This window comes from Armigeres subalbatus, chromosome 2 (assembly GCF_024139115.2).
Source record: "Armigeres subalbatus isolate Guangzhou_Male chromosome 2, GZ_Asu_2, whole genome shotgun sequence".
Taxonomy (NCBI): domain Eukaryota; kingdom Metazoa; phylum Arthropoda; class Insecta; order Diptera; family Culicidae; genus Armigeres; species Armigeres subalbatus.
This window is the reverse complement of record NC_085140.1, coordinates 280,022,527-280,044,411: the sequence shown is the minus strand read 5'-3', so window position 1 is coordinate 280,044,411 and position 21,885 is coordinate 280,022,527. Positions and strand designations below refer to the sequence as shown.

Genomic DNA, 21,885 nt, shown 5'->3' with positions numbered 1-21,885 from the left:
ATATGGGAACAGATACCCTATTTAAATAAATGTAATGATTAATTGATTATGTTGAAATGTGGTCTCGTGATTGCGTATGTTGTGAGATTTGTTATTATGTGTTGTGTAGCAAGTTTAGGCTGATTTTCTTATTCTTCTATGATGGCTCTACATTACTACTGGAACTTGGTCTGCCTTTCAACTTGATATTCTATTAGCATTTCCTCAGTTATTGATCGAAAGTTTTTCTATGTCCGCCATTTTGTGGCAAGTACAATGGGTACACTATGCCCAGGGAGTTTCATACCCGAAAACATCCTAGACCAGACCACAAATCAAACTCGCCGTCTCCTGATTGGTAAACTTACGCCTTTGCTCGCAAAGCTAACTGGAGGCACAAGTTCAAGTTGATATTTAGGTTAATTCACCGTAACGAATTTACGCAATTCTGAGGCCGAATTATTTTAAATTGACGTATTTTTTATTTATACCCATTAGTTTTTAAGTATCGGTCTGTGCAGTATTTGTCAATGTTTAATGTTTAAAAAAATAGTTTTGATCATTTCAATGAGACCATGTAGGTCAGTTGATAATAAATCAAATAAATATTTAAGTAGTTGTTCCATTTAAATCGGAAACGTTCAATTCTAACATCACCGATAATACAACAAACTGCCATCACTTATCTCGTCATTCCATCATAGTTATCCTTCACAATCGCAACAGGATTCGAACCGAATAATGAAGACTCTATCAAACCGAACCATCGTTGTTCGTTGAATGGTGCTTCTATTTTCAAGGTAAAGAACAGACATTCCCTTCCGATACCACTCCTTCTTGTCGCGCAGGGGAGCTACGACTTCCTCAAGCAGGTAAATCTTGAAGCTCAACAAGATCTTCGAGAGAAAGCGGAACTTTGTTGGAGTTTGCCCTTCGGGAGCCCCTTGAGATGAGGAGGAAAATCATACATTTAATCATGCCGCTTGGGAATGGATTGTGTGGCGGTTCTTCCTGCTAACCTCTCAATGCCGGTCTATTTACACACATATTTACGTGCGGTGGAGCAGTCCTCATGCGGAACATTTTTTCCTGCTGAAGGAATTTTCGCTCGTTTCATAACAATCGGATGAGAACGATTTTTCGGAGATGGTAGGAGAAGAACGTGTGTTTCGTGATGGTCCCGAGAGTTGGAAGAGATGTCGAAGACCAACAGGGCTATACACTACTGTCACAGTTAGGAAACACTAATGTCAAGAAATTTCGATCGAATTGTGAGGTTTTTAAGATCGGGATAGTTTTGGAAATCTGGAATTTAATTACTCTTTAAAAACAAATTTTAAAGAATTTTCAAACTTCAAACAAACAAATTAAAAGTTGAAGTTGATCTTTTGGTTGCGTGCTGTACCATGCACCTCCATGTGTTCAAATACTGATCGGCATTTTTAAAAAGCACTACTCAAACTCCCCCCATGCACCATATTGCCCTATACAGGCCCTATTTCCATGAAAAACGTTCCTTGTGACATCAGCATATCGGATGGTTGAAAGAAGTCAATGTTTAAAAAAAGCAAATAAAATGTGCAATAGACTTGATTGAAAAAATCTTAAGCGACGAACCGTTAGGCGAAAAACTTGTGCCCAAATGATCTCAGAGTTTTCAATATCAATCAACAATTGACAATTGCCAGTTGATTACTATCGACGGAAGTAATATTTTTTCTATATATTCAGTGCCCTGACCGGAAATCGTACGATAAGCGTTTCGTAATTGTGGGGGCACTGTACAAAGGAACTCGGATGAGTGGATAAGATGATTATAACGCGTTGGAGTTTCGCTCCGCCACGCGGTTCATCGCATGGGTACTTTTACGTGAATAGAGTGGTAAAGAGTTCAGCATTGTGTATGACTGAATGTGCACCGCATATACTGCCAGACAGACGTACGTAACGCAACAGGAGCAAATTGAAAAGTTTGTTGCTTGTTACCGGTTGTTTGAACACTGTTTGTGCGTTTTACGGGCTGCTTGAGTAAGTGGAGTGTAGAAGAAGTAAGTAGCCGAAATTTGTCGCAAACACATTGTTATAAATTAATTTCATATTCATTCATATTAGCAGGGCCCCTGACTGTTCGTTTCAGTGAAACGAAATCAAACTTTGTTCCATCCAAAAGGAATCCCATTTTGCAAATTTTAATCAAGGAATATATGTAATGAAATATATGATAATTAGAAGATTTTTTAATAATGCGTTTATTTTGAATGTTATTTGTTTATTTATAACTGAATGAGCTAGAAGAACGACCAATCAGCCAATTGTAGTAAAAATCAAGAAATGTTTCAATCTTTTCGTTACAACTTCAATAATAATTTTGATTTTCAATTGAAGTATTCGCTGAAAAATGTAATAACAACGATTTTATAAAGATTTCATGTGTTTGCCATGCAAGTGCGTATACCCCACCAATCCATTCCGTAACTGAACATATGACATGAATGAACCGAATGGATCGGTGGAAACTGAGAGGAGTGATATCATGCGATGATAAAAGTGTGAGAATAGAGCAAAAACCAATAGTTTACTATTGAAAATTATTAGATGTCAATGGGGATTTTGAATCTTAGATAAATTTGCAAACAATTGATGACAAAATCATGAAAATCCGTTAAGAAACCATTTTAAACCTACCAGTTTTTTCGAGATAGTCTAATTTTTCCAAATTCTGAATTGTACCCCCATACATACCTGGATACCTGGTTGGTTGCTACATCAATGCCTTGTTTATTGTAGAGCTCAATAATCATTGGTTTCGAACGATGTTCCTCCAGTTTCCCCGAACATTTAGCGTCCCCAGATCCGATTGCACCGTATGTAGCCACCATGTTCGTCGCCTTCCGCGAAGTCGCCAGCCTTTTTGTCTGGTTTTTGTTAAATATTGTTTTTGCTATTCTTTCTTCCGACCTTCCTTTCTTATTGACCAGGTCACTAAAGACTACATTTTACAGGATTCACAATAATTTATTCTTTATCCTGATACAATTCGTCATTCATGCGTCTGCACCACACACCATTTTCTAGTTTACCCTCGAGTATAGTACGCAGTTAGAGTTGGTAGTAAAGCCTATCCTCGCTGTCTCTCTCTTCTTCTAGCAGAACAAATGCCTCCACTACTGTCCTGCAATCAATTCCAATTCGTCCGCAAAGCCCAGGAGCATATGCAACCGGGTTATGATAGTACCGTTCCTCGCACTAATCCTAATCACACTCTCGAGTGCATTGTTAAACAATAAATTCGAAAGTGCATCACCCTGCTTCAATCCATCTAAGGTCACAAATGAGGTTGACACGTATCAGCCTAATCAGGTTCGCAGAAAGACCATGTTAGACATTATCTGCCACATCTCTTTTTGTTTTACAGAATCATACGCAGCTTTGAAATCAATGAACAGATGGTGAATCTGCGAGTTATATTCCCGGAATTTATCAAGGATCATCCACAGGCTTAGCATCTGATCCATCGTTGATTGGCCTTCACAAAAACCTGACTGGTATTCGCCGATGATGGACTTCTCGAGATGCCGAGCTCAGAATTGTGATCCCTCTGTAATTGCCACACTTTACTCAGTGACCTTTCTTATAGAACGTAAAACAAACCGTTTTAATTTTCCCCAACCGAGCCGCCAACTGTCAAATGGTTGTTCGAACAACTTCACACACGTTCAAACAAAGCAGCAACCGAAGCGTTTTCTTGGGGGCGGAGTCAATGTTCGTCAAACTGCTTGACTGGTGTGTACGTTGCATTATGCTCGACTAGTCGAGTCAAGTACGAGACACTGAAGACGGCCTTACTGTTGAGGTCGAAATACGTATCTGTCAAGATACAATTAAGTGGTGGAATTCAATAGGATTGTATTAACTCGTCTTATGACAAATGTTCAGTTGTTTACAACATGTCGTCAAAACAGAAAGTACTGTGGCCTGCATTGTACAATTCGTTCAAGCGAACAAAGATCGTGGGAATGTAGGGTAAGACGGTATAATGCGCCCCACCTGGCCAAAACGCCCCCCTTTGATTTCTAGAAAACTATAACTAATAAAGGGTCAAAATCAGTTGGTACCTATAAGTATTTGTAAACCCATCATACTATGTGAATGTGAAAGTATTTTTGTATTACACAATGAAAATAATAGCAAAATACAAAAAGTCACAGTTTTGATGTAACTTTTCATGTTTGTTTGCTCAACATTCTGGAGCGACTCTGGCATACTGTCCGCAAAACTTGCACTGGAACACTCAGTTGGGCAACAAAATAACTTTTCTCAGTGGTTAATATGATATAAAATTGCTTCCATCTACAAAAATGTAACGATTTTCGAAAACATGTTTCACTGGCCAAAACGCCCCAGTGTAGGCAGGACGATATGCCCTTACCAACTGAACACAAGCGCAGCGAGCCTGCAGCAGCTGCTTCCAAATTGTATGGAGAATATTGAAATGTAATTCACACCTGCTTAAATGGACCTATGTTGGTTTTTTAATGTCAAGCGCATAAGAATTTGTAGCCTTTTTATTATGGGATTGATAAAATACTAATGAAGGGCTATGAAACGTCTTTGGTTAAGGTGGGGCGTATTGCCCAGGCACTATTTGAAATTCATTTTTTCACGACTTTTCAAAAAAGCTTTATCACGTGTTATCTGTAATATTTTTATATGACTACTCACGGGCAATGCATTTGCGACTTCCTGGACTACCAAATAAGACAAAGTTTGCATAAATTGCGTTGAAAAGTAAAAAATTATCAAGGAGTTGCCTTAGGGGGGGCATATTATACCGTCTTACCCTACATGAAAATGTTTCGAAAACTACCAAAGGATGTTTGGTCTACTGAGCTCCATTGTATAAAAAGGTGATGTGAAGGCCAAAGACACGAAGCAACTTATCAATAGGATCATAAGCATTATCCGAAAATGGCAGCCGTCCAGCGGTCATGTGATATCTGCAAGATTAAACTACGCCGCACGGCGAACCACGGACCATATGCTATTGTTCATTGAGTTCTCTAAATGTATAAAAGTGTGCGTGAATCCGCTGTATTCCTTTCGCAGTGTATGTGATGATTTTGCTGCAACTGGATTACCACCCACTTTTATTTTATACACCCTACACAGTGATATTAGTGGTGGTGATTCTGGCTTTGGAGAACTCAATCTAAGTTTAAAGACTAAAGCCAACTTTTTATATAACGTATACTGCCGTCATGCGCATATTTGTCCCATGTTTGCTGGGATTTCCTATATACATGGGGCAGTTATGCGTATAACGGCAGTATATCATATTGAACTGTACTTCATTGTAGTTTTCTTCCCGAGCCATTCTTTCCATTCCCACTATTTAGTGGCCACCCGTTATGTAATGAAGTGCCGAATTGACTTCTCTAAATGAATAAAAGTGTGCGTGATTCCGCTGTATTCCTCTCAAAGTGTTTGTGATACCTTTGCTGCATTACCACCCACTTTTATTTTATTTATCCTACCCAGTGATATTGGTATTGGTGATTCTGGCTTTGGAAAACTCAATCATACTAAAACACAATGCCAAACATCAGACTGAACTTCATTGTTGACATTAAATCAAGACAAAATTTTCAAAACGACTTATCTGCTTTTGTAAACAAAGGTTTAAACGACGATTTGACGAATCCGATAGCTCTCACACGCAAACCAACACCACCAATAGGTAGGTGAAGGTTTCCGCTACCTGTTGATGATGTTGACTTGCGTGGGAGAGCTATCGGATTCGTCAAATCGACGTTTGAATCTTTGTTTACAAAAGCAGATAAGTCGTTTTGAAAATTTTGTCTTGAAATTATGTGTTTATCATCAATGAATTATTGGCAGTGGCTGATTTTCTACCCGCCGCTTCCACATCCAGGCGCTATCGTATATGCGCAAATAGCCAGCAAGAGTTAACCGCCAGAAATTTGTATGGCGAAAGACATCTAACGCGAGTTTTCTCAAAATTAGTAACTGTATGTAATTTTTAGCGTTATGTAATTTTTCATGAAATACTATTTGATACTGGTTATGAAGGATGGTGTCCGCTTCTATGCCTACCAAATATTTTTCCGATGAAGGTGCTAAATTTTGAGAAATCGAACCTTAGATGCCATACTGATTTCAGAAAGTTAACTCCTAGTGTGCCACTGTAAGCACGCTCAAAGCAGGCGATTCATTGATTCCAACATTTGAAAAGTTATCGCCGAGGACACCTCGCTTATGTAACTGTGTAGGATGTGTAAAATAAAAGTGGGTGGTAATCCAGTTGCAGCAAAACTATCACAAACACTTTGAGAGGAATACTGCGGAATCACGCACACGTTTATTCATTTGAAGATCTCAATACGTACCGCATTTAACAGGACAGTCTCGTTGTTTAGAACTTTGGCCGATCACAAATTACGTAACGCAAATTTGGACAGTTTCAGACCCCCTTCCTCCTCTTCATAACACTTTTTGTATGGAAGTTTTAATTTTTTTTGTATGGACCGTAACGCTTGGCCTGACCCCCTCTCTCCCCCTCCGATGTTGTCCCATCGTAATCGAAAAAATCCTCAAATTCTAAAAATTACACGCTATGGAAATATTTGCATATTTTTGTGTTCAATAGCCTTTAACTTTACATCCATTTTTCTTGTGCGCAATATTGAATAAATGTTTTTATTTACCTGCCGATGATTGCTACAACGACTCAAAGGACAGTATGTGACGGATCAGCGTCAAGTTCCCACTGGTAGGCAGTGGATATCTTTGCATATTTCATAAATATTCTATCTATCTCTATTGATAAAAATCTGGGTGCTGCGGATAGAGCCGCTTTTCTGCGCTCAAGCGAGAAGAGGAATATTTTGAAATCACTCCCATAAACAAAATTATTTTGCAGTTACTTGGCTGTCAAACATTTCCCACTCTTCGAATTTCTCTTTCCACGCTGCATGAGGGCGCACAAATGCGCTAGACTCTACATGATTTTACGATTGTTTACATGCATTCATGCTCCAATCAGCTGCTGAATCTCGTGAAAATTCGTAACGAGTGCTTTCTAGTTGCATTCCTACTAATTTTCCACTCGAAATATAATGTGGGAATATTAGTTACAAAGAATACAAAACTCAAACAAAGTTTATTTTTGTTTTTTCCCCAAATAATAACAATACTTCTCAATATTAGATCAGAAACGAACATAACCACACTCCAAATAATCTAAACGTTGTTTCCACCTGAATTTTCAGGTACATTTTACGTGCACACGTAGCTGCAAATGCTTCAGAAAATTCAGGTGAAACTTACGTGTCCGGTGAAATCTATCCAAAACTCAGGTAGAACTTACCTGATTTTCACGTAGAATGAAATTTCTATCGGAAAATCAGGTAAAAGTTACGTGAATTTCAGGTGGAAAAAAATCTACGTATTTTTTCAGGTGGAAAGAACGTGCAGATTTTTTTGGGTGCACAATCTTCAATGTTTGGCTCCGGCACAACAGAAAATTTTGGCTTCAGTTTGACAACCAAATCGATTCTATCCGCACCACCCAGATAAAAATATATAATGCAATATTCCTCCAGGAATTCCGATGAGAATCCTCCAAGGATTCCGATGAGATTCCTTTAGTGATTCCGGCTGGAATGTTCCAGGGATTTCGACGGGAATCCTCCAAGCATACCGAAGGGAACCTCCAAGGATTCTAAAGGGAATCGTCCAGGGATTTCGACGGGAATGTTCCAGGGAGTTCCAAGAGAATGTTTTAGGGATTCAAAGTCCTCTCGGGATGTTGACGGGGATCGGCCAGGAGTTCCGACGGGATTTCATTAATTCCAACGGGAATATTTCAGGGATTCGGACCGGAATGATTCCAATGAGAATCTTCTAGAGAATGCGAATGGAATCCTCCAGGAATTCAGGCGGGAATATTTCCTGAATTCCGACGGAAATATTCCAGGAATTTCGACAGGAATGTACCAGGAGTGCCGACGGGAATGTTCTAGAGATTCCGCCGGAATCCCTCAGGAATTCCAACGTGAATGTTCCAGGGATGTAGAAGCAAATTGTCGAAAGATTCCGAAGCAATCTATCGAGGGATTCCGAAGTAAATCGTCGAGGGACTCCGAAATAATTCTCCAGAGATTCCGGAAAGAAACCTCCAGCGATTTTGTAGGGAATCCTCCAGGGATTCCGAAGCAAATTATCGAAGGATTTTGAAGCAAATCGACGAATGATCCCGAAGCAATTCATCGAAGGACTACGAACTGAATCTTCGACGAATTCCGATTACGAAGCAATTTGTCGAAGGATTTCGAAGCAAATCGTCAAAGAATTCCGAAGTAATCTCCGAACGATTCCGAAACAAATCTTCGAGCGATTCTAGGAGAGCTCCGAAGCAAATGAACGAGATATTTTGAAATAAATCCTCCATGGATTATGAAGGGTATCCCCAACAGATTCCCAAGGGTATCCCTCAACGATACCGAAAGCAATCCAGTGCGAATTCTTCTGGATTCCAGTTATAATATATCGATGATAGAGATTCCAATAAGAATTCCTCTCGGATACTGATGGGAATCTTTCTCAGAAATGAAAAACACGCTCATTTGTCTTCCACTCATTTCATTATAATAAGGGTGAATATGTTTATGTTTATTGTGTAACATCATCTGACATTTGGTTGTCTTAATGAAAAACAATATGGGAGATAACTCGACACGGTTGTTTCATAAGGGCCAATGTCGCAAACGTAAACAATGCCTTTTCCTGCAAATTCCTCAACAACTAGGACCACTCCCAGCTAACAATCACTTGGAACTGGTGGCGCTCCGCGCCTTTTATCGAACGGAAGTGGAAAATACTGCCAGAAGTCTCTAATCTACCTGAATCACAGCAGAAGAAATCAATGTTTACGTTTGCGATTTTCGCCCTCTGAAACAACAATGTCGAACTGTTTTATGTTCAAACTTTTTCAGTAATTCATTATGCTGTATGTCGAAACTAACTTTTTAAATCCTAGGGAGGGTTATTTTTTCTAAAGGGCTAAGCTTCCTCTTATTTACGCCAATGATTCTATTTGAAATAAATTTTCCAAAGTGTTCACGATCGACATGGATATACAGCAGCCATGTGTATAATTTACAAATTATAAACAATCCTGTGATGCCCATTGCTTGGCGAATATTCGCCATATATTCGATACAAAATTTTATAATTCTTTATGTGGTGTCAAATTATTGTCAAGTAATACTATCCCTACTGGCTGAAATCACAACCTTTTTATTTTGTATCATCAAGAGAGGGATTCGTCTCTTCTGTCCACCGATATAATGGTAAGGACGGAGTGTAATGACTTTATCATGACGTGGTCAGTCCCTAAACGAGTGTATTCCCATGGCACCAGTCAGTCTGGCTGTGCTTAGTTCCAAATTGCATTTCTCCCGGAAGGAAAGCTTCTTGTGGTTACAGTTTGTTAAAGCACATCCGACAAGATTGAAGAAAAATATTAAACTTTCCATATTCCAATGGCCGAAGCTCATCAAGGCACAACCCAGCTGTATTGTAGAGTGCAAGCTTAGGTTCGTTACGGTTGCCTTCAGTAGTTGTGTCACACTTTCCACCCCCAACCAGCAGACAAGTAGGGACCATATAGCTTCCGGCTGTTCTGTTCTGTCCCGTCTGATGCCGTACTGCTGTTTTGTGTCAGGATTGGACGCTTGTTGCCGCCGATATGATTACTACGGCAGTGTGTTGTTTCAGTATTGCACCGCATTCTAGAACCAAAGGGACCAAGAGTCGAAGCATGACATCACAGATCCCAGAAGGTGCCATATGGCTGTCATGAGCGTCATCTATTTGAATGTAAATTTTATGCCCTTTTACTATGGCAAATGCTTGTTACCGTTTTCATTGTGTTACGCAACAGCTCTCAAAATATTTACGAATTAATTTCACCTACATGGGTTGAATCGACTATTGAGCGATGGATATAATAATATCCATTTCCTGACAACCAGGCATCATACCCTAGAGTTATTTTGAGAAAAATATTTACAAACCATGATAAATCTTTAAAATAACTCCAAACAATCAATGAATCTAAAGAAATTCTCACAATTTCCTAAAAAATTTACAAATTTCAAGAGAAGTTCTTGTGAATATTTGCGTGGGTTTCTTAAGAAATATTGTAAGAATTATTGAATATTCTGTTTTGAATTCTGATGAATTCCTGAAGGAACTCTTGGAATTCGTTGAGGAATTCTTGAAGCTCTTGGAATTTCCGGAGAAATAGAGGATTCTTGGAATTCTTAGAGTAATCCCAAAATCACATTTCAAACATATTTGTATAACTTGAAATTTTCTAACAAAAGCCTAACATATGATATAATGAATCTCAAAAATGATCAAAGAAAACAAAATCCCACGGTTTTGTTCTTACATCTAACTTTTCCAATATTTTATTGACTACTTAAACCAATATTTTCCAGCCACAAAATCCCTACCGCAAAGATACCACCTCATTCATAGTTTCGGCAATCCATTCGACCGCACTTGTCACCCTTCCGTAAACGCCAGGATAGCCGGGATCGGCACAACCTTTTCCCCAGGAAACAACTCCCACTAGCACTCCTTCGCAAACCAGCGGCCCACCCGAGTCTCCCTAGAATGGAAATTTCGATGATTTGTTGATTCATCCCGAAAGCGAACCCACATCATTCATACCTGACAGGAATCTTTACCACCCTCCTCGTATCCGGCGCAAATCATGCTTTCCGAAACACCGCCATAGTCCTTGTAAACTTTGCTGCACTTCTCCTGATTATACAACGGAACAGAGGCGGCCCGTAAGCTTAGCGAAGATTCATTAGCATTTCTGGTGTTGCCCCAACCCGATACATCGCAAAGCGTCCCGTCTTCGAAGGAATCTTCATGCGAAGGTAGGGAAATCGGTTGGATTCTTTTGCTTAGTTCGAGTGGTTCTTTCAGTTCCAGCAGTGAAAAGTCGTAATTACTCCAGGAGTTCTGCTTCGGGTGGAAGTAGATGTCGCGTACCTGCGCCAAAATCCCTCCCGACCGAACCTCGGACGACCCTGCACGTACTTTGAGCACGGATGCGTTAGTAATGCCTCTACGAATACCGAAATAAAAATAGTTAGTTCCATGAAATCAATTCAGATGTATGACTCACTTGGTGCAATGTGCCGCCGTTAAAATCCACCTATCGTTGAGCACAGATCCACCGCAAAAATGTTGGCTCCGTTGCAGTGAGACCTGATAAGGGTAGTCAGTAATGTTCACCGCTATTCCGCCTACGATTCGTCCACCAGATTGACCCGGTTTGGATCGCGGTGCGTATGACCCGTTTACCAGCGAGGCCGTACAAAGTAGAATGGCTATTCCAAACGTTCGAAGCATAATGACAAGCGGTGCTGCTTAGTTTGGAAGTTTAACGCGTTGATTTGGCGGAAATTTTGGTTTTATACTATGGCTTGTTCTCAACAGGTGGCACATTTAGTCGATAAGGCTACGCGCTCGAAATAAATGTAATCGACTCACCAACATAGGGCTCGGCGCTATTTTGTATCATCTATTTGGATGAAATTTAAAATAATAAAAAGGCATAAGAGTCACAGGAGAACTGTTCGTCTTTTCACATCATAGCTCCCATGCTCATCCCATATACGCACCAGGATCAAAGGATTGAATTTTGATCCAGGAAGTGTGAATGCACTTCAGATATCCTTTTGATATGTGGGTGTAATCACGCGGCGCTTGTTGTACACGACTACAGCTTCAGAATGCTTGCGTTCTTGAAATGAGGTATAGGAGTGATAATAGAGCTATCACCTTCTAGCTCCCGGATCTAAGATTCTTGCTTTATGCTAAGATTCTTTATCTTTATCTTTATCTTCTTCTTCTATATACATAAAAATGAATTTCTGTCTGTCTGAACCTTATAGACTCTGAAACTACTGAACCGATCGGCGTGAAAATTTGTATGCAGAGGTTTTTGCGGCCGGGGAAGGTTCTTAAGATGGTTCGAGACCCCTTCCTGCTTTGGAAAGGGGGGGGGTCCCTTATACCTTATAGACTCTGAAACTACTGAACCGATCGGCGTGAAAATTTGTATGCAGAGGTTTTTGGGGCCGGGGAAGGTTCTTAAGATGGTGGCAAGCATGTGGTCACGCATTGTGCGAAAACGCTGGCACACGAACAACACGTGTTCCGCCGTTTCCTCTAAACCTGCGCACACCGGACACTCGGGCGAGGCCGGTGTAGGTACTGTCTGAAGCAACCATGGCCTGTAAGGACCTGGGTCAGGTGGAAAGTGATTTCCCCATGGCGCTTCTTGACCCACGTACCTATCTCCGGTATCAACCTATGTGTCCATCTACCCTTAGAGGAAATGTCCCACGCACGCTGCCATTCGACCATTGAGGCCAACCTGACAGTCCTACGGATGCCTCTAGTGCCGCGCATTTCGGAGCACTCTATGTCTTCACCGATAACGATGTCAATAGGCATCATACCGGTGATGACGCAAAGTGCATCGTGCGACACGGTACGGTACGCGCTCCCAACTCTTAGGCACATGAGCCTATACGTGCTTTCTAACTTCGTTCTGTAGCAGTTAATACGCAGGGCCGTGCCCCAAGCTGGCCCCCATACCTCAGTATGGACAGAGCAACGCTAGCCAGAAGCTTGCGCTTGCTGGCATAAACCGCAGAGCTATTGGACATCATCCGGGACAATGGAGGCACGCTTGCAGGTGTAATTGACGTGGCTACCAAAGGTGAGCTTATCGTCAATCATTACTCCCAAGAGTTTGATGGAGCGTTCAGAGGTGACCGTGCAGTTGCCTGCCCTCATCACCGCTTTTTGCTCCGACTTTCGGTTGTTAACAACAACCACCTCAGTCTTGTGGTGAGCCAGTTCTAACTTCCTGGAACTCATCCATTCCTCCACAATTGCGATCGAGTGGGCTGCAGTCAACTCCACCTCTTCGATCGATTCGCCGTAGACCTCCAGCGTAATATCGTCAGCGAAGCCGACGATTACCATGCCCACCGGGAACTTCAACCTCAAGACACCGTCGTACATGACGTTCCATAACACCGGACCCAGTATGGAACCTTGCGGAACCCCTGAGGTTATGTCAACGCACTTCCGACCCACCTCCGTGTCGTATACCAGTACTCGATTCTGGAACTAGCTTCCGAGAATCTTGTACAGGTACTCGAGAATTCCAAGACGCAGGAGCGCATCTGCAATAGCTGCCCAACTGGCACTATTGAAAGCATTCCTCTCGTCGAGAGTCACTACTTGCACAATAGCGAACTCCCCTCCTCTTACGCTGGATAGCTATCTCCGCGGATTTGGTAATCGACAAGATAGCGTCTACGGTCGACTTACCCTTTCGGAAGCCAAACTGGTTACTCGATAGACCATCCGCACCCTCCGTGCGTATCAACAACCTGTTGAGGATGATCTTCTCGAGCACCTTCCCCGCCGCATCAAGCAGGCATATTTGTCTATATGCCGACGGATCCCCCGGTGGTTTTCCCGCCTTTGGCAATAGGACCAAGCTCTGCCTTTTCCATGCTTCAGGGAAGACTCCCTCGTCCAGGCATCTCTGCATGACAGAACTGAACATCTCGGGAGCCTCAGCAATGGCCGCTTTGATGGCCAGGTTCGGAATACCATCCGGTCCTGGCGCCTTACCCACACTAAGGGACTGTGCAATCCCCGCAAGTTCCGCCACAGTTACTCTTCCCTCGTCGGCCACCCTGGCCCTTGGCAGCCGCCCCACGTGTCTTGGCCATTATGACCCTATAGGCGTCACCCCATGGATTCGCGTTGACACTTTGACACAGGCCCTCGAAGCAGGCTTTGTTGCTTGATCTAATCTCAGTCTTCAGAGCGGCCCTAGCAAACACGAACGCCACCCGTCGTTCAACACGCTCCTCTTCTGTGCGTGCTCGCTGCATCCGCCTCCTTGCCCGTAGGCAGGCGCGGCGCAGGTTCGCAATTGATTGAGTCCACCAGTAAGCCGGTGGCCTCCCATTCCTAGGGTAGACTTTCCTAGGCATGGTGGCATCGCATGCACGCGAGAGTACTGTTACCAGCAGCTCGCCGCTCAGACCGAGAGTATTGTGCTCGCGGCGGAGCGCTTCCTTAAACACCTCGTCGTAGAAGTATGATGTCTTCCACATACGAGGGCTAGGCCTCGCCCCTTCTTCCGTCCGCTGAATGCTGGTCGTATAGTCGATACTGTAGCGAACCGCCAGGTGGTCGCTGTGAGTCTACCGTCTACCGTCCAGTTCGAACTACTCGTTTGGCCAGGGCTCCAGAACGTAACGTCGATAATCGACTCGGCCCCGTTCCAGCTGTAGGTACTTTTGGTACCGACATTAGCCAAGTCCACATCCAATATGGCCAGTGACTCCAGCAGGATCTGCCCCCGTTGATTCGTGGATCGGCTTCCCCATTCCACGGCCCAAGCGTTGAAGTCCCCCGCTATCACCACCGGCCTACGCCCCATCAAGTAAGCCGTCAAACACTCTAGCATTCGACCGAACTGCTCGATCGACCATCGAGGAGGCGCATAGCAGCTGCAGAAGAAGACCCCGTTGATTTTGGCAATCACGAAGCCCTCGTGTGTCGAAGACACCAACTCTTGGACTGGGTATGCGATCTGTCCGTGTGTATGTGTGTATGTGAGTGTGTGTGCACACAAAAACCCAAAAACATTAGCCACTTTTTCGTAAAGTTATTTTAACCGATTTTCTCGCAACAAATTGCATTCGACGGGGGACATCAACTCTAGTTGATCACTTTTGAATATAATCACAATTAGTCATTGCGTTCAAAAGTTATGTAGAAAATGGTGTGTTGAACTATAAACGGTTGGTGGTTGATTTGCCTTACAGCATTTGCAAAAGCTCTAATGTAGGCAATTATTTATGATGTATATCTCACTAAGGCAAAACCAAAGTATTAAAACGAGAAAGGCACCGTAACCGCTAGGGAGATTTATTTGGGTTTTTTATTCATTACCAGACTAAGGCCGGAGTGACCTGTACAGTATACAAAAGTCTTCTCAATTCAGCTCGGTCCATGGCTGCACTTTGCCAACCACGAAGTCTGCGGAGGTTTCGCAAATCGTCCTTCACCAGATCGATCCACCTTGCCAGCTGTGCACCTCGCCTTCTTGTTTAGGTTGGATCGTTGTCGAGAACCATTTTCGCCGGACTACTGTCCGACATTCTGGCTATGTGCCCGGCCCACCGCAGTCTTTCGATTTTCGCGGTGTAAACGACGGATGGAGAGCCAGCTAATGCAACTCGCGGTTCATTCGCCTTATCCACATACCGTCCGCCATCTGCACTCCATCATAGATGGTAAGCAGCAATTTCCTTTCGAAAACTCCAAGTTGCGCGTTGGTCCTCCACGGGCATCGTCCAGATCTCGTGTCCGTAGAGAACTACCGGTCTAATAAGCGTTTTGTAGATTGTCAGTTTGGCATGACGGCAAACTCTATTCGGAGCATTTTGCAAAGTCCAAAGTACGTGCGATTTCCTGCCATGATGCGTCTCCGAATTTCTCTGCAAGTATCGTTATCGGAGGTCACCAGTGACCCCAAAAGCACAAATTCTTCAACCACCTTGGTTTCGTCACCACCGATACAAACTCGTGGTGGTACTTCGTCTTCGACGTGTTGATGACTAGTCCAAACCAGTTAGCTTCACACTTCAGTCTGTTGCAGGCTTCCTCCATGTTCCAAAAATTACGTGCTATAATATATATGTCATTGGCGAAACCAAATAGCTGGACGGACTTAGTGAAAATCATAACACTCGTGTAGATCCCTGACCTTCGTATTACCACCTTTAACGCGATGTTGCGTAACCCTCTGCAATTTCCAAAGGGACTCGAGAATGCCCATGAAACTCGAACTACGTACATCACCCGATCCATCGTCTCCTTGATCAACCGTATCAGTTTATCCGGAAATCCGTGTTCGTGGATTAGCTGCCACAGCTGGTCACGATCGAATGTATCATATGCGGCTTTGATGTCGATGAATAGATGATGTGTGGGCACGTTCTGCAATATCTGGCGTACGCGCACATCTGGTCTGTGGTGGAGCGTTCGCCCATGCATCCCGCCTGGCACTGTCCCATGACGACATAACATTTGGGAGCGTACCTTGTGAGCACGTTCAGCAGTGTGATTGCGCGGTAGTTGCTGCAATCCAGCTTATCGCCCTTTTTGTAGATGGGGCACACAACACCATCCATCCACTCCTGCGGCAGAACCGCATCCTCCCAAACCTTGGTAATTACCCAGTGCAGTGCATCACGTCACGGTGGTTAAGTAACTCTCCTGGGAGGTGGTAAAACCCAGGGGCTTTGTTGTTCTTCAGCCGGCCAATCTCCTTCTGGATTTCTTGGAGATCTGGAACTGAAAAACGTGTGTTATGCGCGCATGCTGCATTCGTCTCTTCCACTGACTGCTCACATTCGCCATCATACAAGTCGTTTCTCTGATCCGAGGGCACCGTGCCAAGTGAAGCGGTTCCGGTGCTACCAATATCTTCCCAGCCATCTTCAAGAGAAACTGCGACTAACTGCTCTTTCGTTGGGAGTGCTACTTCCAGCTGCTTGGTCTTGGGCTACACAGAAAACAATTATGAAAAATAAACAGCGCGTAAAACATGGCATGCGGAAATTTACGCTATTCTTCGCTGAAATGGTCCTGTTCCTAACAAGATTGCTTATGTACAACTTGTATGCAATATTGACGATTCACGTCAAATATTGTATACATTAAGGCTATTCCTGTGTGGAATTACGCTAATAATAGCGTTCCATTTATGTGCATGATTTTTAGCGTAAATTTCAGTGGATTTTTCTATCTGTGTAGTCTACCGTCTTGTAACTGCCCAATGTTTAGCCGCGGCAAACAACTTCGACGCGTGTTGTACACCGTCTACTGTTTTGAGCGGAGGCATACTGCAATGAGGTAGTGGCCGGATACCATATTTGCACAGCGGTAAGTGCGGACCTTCATGATGTCGGAGAAAACTTTACCGTCGATTAGAACGTAGTCGATTTGGTTTTCTGTTTTTTGGTTAGGTGATCTCCATGTGGCCTTGTGGATATTTTTGCGGTTGAAGAAAGTACTTCGGATTACCATTCCGCGGAAGCCTGCAAAGTTCATGCATCGTAGGCCGTTATTATTCGATACGGTATGCCGGTTGTCCAGTTTGTACATTTCCTCCATTTCTCTGACCGTTCATGTCGCCGATGCCGATTTTGACGTCCCGCAGTGGGCATCCATCATATGTCTGCTCCAGCTGTGCATAGAATGCTTCTTTCTCGTCGTCGGGTCTCCCTCTTGTGTGAGCAGTGCACATTGATGATGCTATAGTTGAAGAACGGCCTTTTATCCTCAGCTTGCACATCCTTGCGCTAATTGGCTCCCACCCAATCACGCGCTGGCGCATATCGCCCAGCATTATGAAGCCGGTTCCCAGCTCGTTGGTGGTTCCACAGCTCTGGTTTACAGTTGGTGTTTGAGTGATAAAACGGCCTACTTTTCCATATCAATGAAATGGGTGCTTTAATGGCCATTATGCAAGTCAAATGGGTTGCATCATATCCATTACATCACTCATTTGTGTACTACAATGGAAAACCAATAATGGAATCTGTGGGGCACGATAACATGGAATCTGTTTGTTTTCTGTAACAACATGATTTTTTCACCGTCTGAGAGGAGTTTAGTACTTTCCATTTAATTCCACTACGTTTTGTTATCTTTGCAGATACGTATTTCAACCTCAACTGTGAGGCCGTCTTTAGTGTCTCGTGCTTAACTCGACTTGATGATTTTTTGGCAAGAATGATCACGTGAAGTAAAAAATATTGTATTATTTTGGTACATATTTAGCCCATTTTTCGTTATTGCAAAAAATAAGGTGTGCAAATCGTTGCAAAAGTCATTTTTTTCAGCACTCGTAGTTTTTATCCAACTCGGCTAGATAAATGGATAAATGTACAACTCGTGCTGGAAAAAATATCTTTTTGCAACTAGTTGCACGAACTACTATTTATAAATGGTTGTATATCCGGGCCATCACTGTACAGTAGTGCTGTTGGACAATTTTTTGACACAGTGTATAAATATATTTTTTGTTTTGTGCAGAAGCAAACTTATGCAGAGAACTCTACGACCTTTTATTGGTGCCACTGTAGGTTTTGTAATTGTTAGAGGATTAACAGTGGGAATCGTTTTGGTACAACCTGAAACACAAAAGGAGCTAAAATAGAAATGCAAAATAGAAAACGGACGACCCTAAGATTGAACCCACGACCTCCTCATAAGGCAGAAACCGTTAGCCACTAGAGCGCCGTGCTCGCTAATTATGCTAAAAAGTTTTATGTCTACATATTTTGTATGGGAAATGAATTTGAATTCTGTACAGGAGTTTTATCTTATCATTTGAGTGTCATCCATGTATTTACTAGATTCGTTTAAACGATTTTTTTTTGGTTCAACCTTTTTTATGAGAAAACAAAAAAAACATATTTCTTAGCTAGACGAAAATTATTAAGTATCCCTATCGTAGTCGTGCCTCAACTATTTCTAACAAGCGTGAAATCAGCACATTACGGTTATAGTTACACCTATTTTTACAGTCGAATAAATGTTGAAATCAAGCTTATTGAACAATCAGCAAGTTTAGTCCGATGGCAGGTATCAAGTTGCCTGATAGGATAGGTCAAAAAAGTAGTCGTTTAAATAAAACATCGACTGCATTATGATGCTTCAAGTATACCTTCTGAATTCGTTAACTACAGTATGAGTTATACTGCTTTATGAAGCTTCTAGATTATTAAATAATTTTGTCCAGAGTGCCCACATTGAATATTTATGCGGCGAAACTGGTAACTCGGCATATTTATCAAATAGATTGAGGATAATAATATTTATATTATAATGCAAAATGACATCATGCCTTATTTTGTTTTCTTCTACTATGCGAGTTTGGCATTGTATTGATTATAGCATGTACAATAGTTGGGGTTGATGTTCCAGTTCTTCGTCTTACATTTATATTTACTTTATCAAAATCGAAGAAATAGTATGGAGCAATGGAAATCTTTACAAATAAATGTCTTGGTAAAATTATCAATCACTAAGTGTACACATGTTATTAAAATAAATGTTCACAGATTGCGACGAACACAAACTCAATGAAATTGTTCAGCTAACTGGGCACACCATAATCACAAAAGAACATTAAAATATAAGAAAATAAATATTCATATATGGTATTCATAATCTCACAATTTGACTAACAAAGCTGTCATCACGAGGCAGAATTTCTTATCACTCAATCACGATTATTAGATTGCAGAAATAAATTAGCATGCAAAATTCATTCCTTTCATTTTTTTATCATATTTTATTGCTTCAGTGTGATTGCCGCTTTTGAAATAACGGCACTCTCCCAGCCAGGAGCAGCCTCCAGTATGGTTTCAAACTGTTGCCACTTTCGAGTTCTTCCTCTGAGAGTTCCCGGTTAGAATATGCCTTTTTTTGTGCCCCAGCATCTCCCCGAAGGAAGTCCGCATGTAGATACATAGATTGCGCATCAGTACCCGGGTGAATCCCGGCACGAGGCGACATCGACACCCATCACGATGATGCCTCCCCCTTCTCTAGTGACAGCAATCGAGAAAAACGTTTTCGGAAGCTGGATGCTTGTTTTCTGCCACAAGTTTTCCCGCCTGGAGCTATCATGCCGAAGCATCAAAATGGTGACATATGAACGAAATGAGATGAGTTGCTGTCGCTCCAGCCGACTATGCACAGTGGCCGAAGACATAAATATTGTCAATACTTTCCATACATAAAAGCTAGATGACAGAAGCGGAAATTTTAGTAAATTTAAACATACGAAAATACATTGCATTATGCCTCACATTGATATGTAATACTAGCTGATTTAGGCTCAGTGTTCCTATCTTTTCATAATTTAATATAGTGATGGGAGTAATCGTATTGTTGATATTCAAAAATCTTCGTTATATTGCAGGCTGCAGTGGAAAGTCAAAACACATGGAATCTGGCAAGCAAATGTTGAGGAACGCCTGAAAATCTTGCTACCAGTATCGTTGGCAATGTTGGGAAATACTCATATTCTCAAATCTCACCACGATTCAAATAAAGCGCGAGTCAAACCCCGCTCAAACTGTGGCCTAGATAATCGCACATGATGCGACTCGCGGTTTGCATCATTGAATGATTTTTACTTGTTCTTATTCGTTGAATTCATCGAATTAACTTTCTTTGCCTAAAAAAATGGATAATAAATCCTCACGTAAACATGAAATATTATTATTGTCGTCTTTATTCAAAAGTCTTTCAGCCCTTGACTGGCTCATCTCTGATACATGAAATATGCTAAAGCTTTGTCCATTTAGAATCCAGAACCATTTATTGTATTGCAGCGGCACGGAATGTGACCACTGCAAGAATTATTTTACAGCGGTTTGTCTACCTAGGCGCCCACTTGCTGTGGTATAAATTTCACGATGTTTCGTGCAGCGAGTCAAAATTATTCCAGATGGAAGCCGAAAGGAGAGAAACAAATCTGCACACCCACGTTGATAATCCTGCTCATCGACGATGGAACCTACGTCAGTGGCGTAGCCACATTGAATTACTCTTGTTTTGATGTATTAACCTTATTTGTACGTCAATCCGTTACCGAGATACAGATAATTTTATTCCGGATTCTAAATGGACATAGCTTTACAATTGAGTTTTGACGCTTAACGCGGAATCGTTTTTCGACGAATGAGCGAAGCGATGCGATTCTGAGTGAAAAACTCAAGCGCGATGCTTTCCCTTGAGAATCGCAAACGAGTTTGCTCGCACATGAGTCCTCGATGATTGAGATTTGAGTATGATTCTACCAACACTGATTGTTGGCAATGAAAATAAGAATATTTTGGTACTTCGCAAATACATTATTTTTAGTCTTGAAGGAGTCAAATAAAATCTGGTTGGTTTTCAGTCAGAATATATTCCAAGAAGTATCCTATTTTCGAAACAGTAAAAAAATGGTAAAACACGACTAATTTCACTACAAATACACATTTTTTGATTATCCTAATTATACAATTACACATATATTATACACACACACATGATCCGACGTGTTGTACAACTTTGAGTCCACCCCAAATAAATTTGGGTCAGACCGTCTGTGGGCAAGTTGTACTGTTCAATAGTCGTACAACGTACAACTCACCCACAGACTGTCCAACTGTACTCCGACCGAATAAGTCTAGCCGACCTGTTTTGGGCGCGCTACGGACAGCTTTCAGTTGACGTCTAACCATCCTTCTCTTGTAAACTTGACAGCTCGCTGCTTGCATTTTGGTTGCAAACTTTTTTGCAAGATCTTTTTGCATTTCGCGTTTTGTGAGAAATTTTCAATAATAATGCTGTCCAATGAGCAGCTTGAAGTATCCTGATCGTTCTTTTTTGTCAACAAATGTACATTAGCAGAATGGGAAAGTCTTCGAGCTACTTCGAGCTGCTCAATGAATAGCATTAATGTTTGATATTGTATATTTTCAGAGTTCATTGATTTCTGGTTTCTCATCTCAAGACAGAATCAAATCGTTTGTCAGATTCAGAAATATGTCATTTTGGTTTCATAGGACTAATTGATTAGTAACTTTTTTCACAAGTTATTTACAATAGTGTATTTTATGAACATATAACCCTAGAAGTAGCGATTCTCAACCTCAACCCCCTGAGCTTTTGCATTATTTGTTTTTTTTG

The 21,885-nt window shown here is 41.9% G+C and overlaps 1 protein-coding gene across 1 annotated transcript; it reads right to left on the bottom strand.

Annotated features, from left to right (window-relative positions):
* Positions 1 to 10,442: 10,442 nt before the first annotated feature.
* Positions 10,443 to 11,525, bottom strand: LOC134216429 (trypsin-1-like). The gene is made up of 3 exons (XM_062695321.1): positions 11,207 to 11,525; positions 10,741 to 11,146; positions 10,443 to 10,678 (listed from the first exon to the last, which is right to left on the bottom strand). Exons 1-3 carry the CDS (start codon positions 11,431 to 11,433, stop codon positions 10,517 to 10,519), a joined length of 795 nt encoding a protein of 264 aa, XP_062551305.1. The 5' UTR covers positions 11,434 to 11,525; the 3' UTR covers positions 10,443 to 10,516.
* Between the last annotated feature and the right edge of the window lie 10,360 nt (positions 11,526 to 21,885).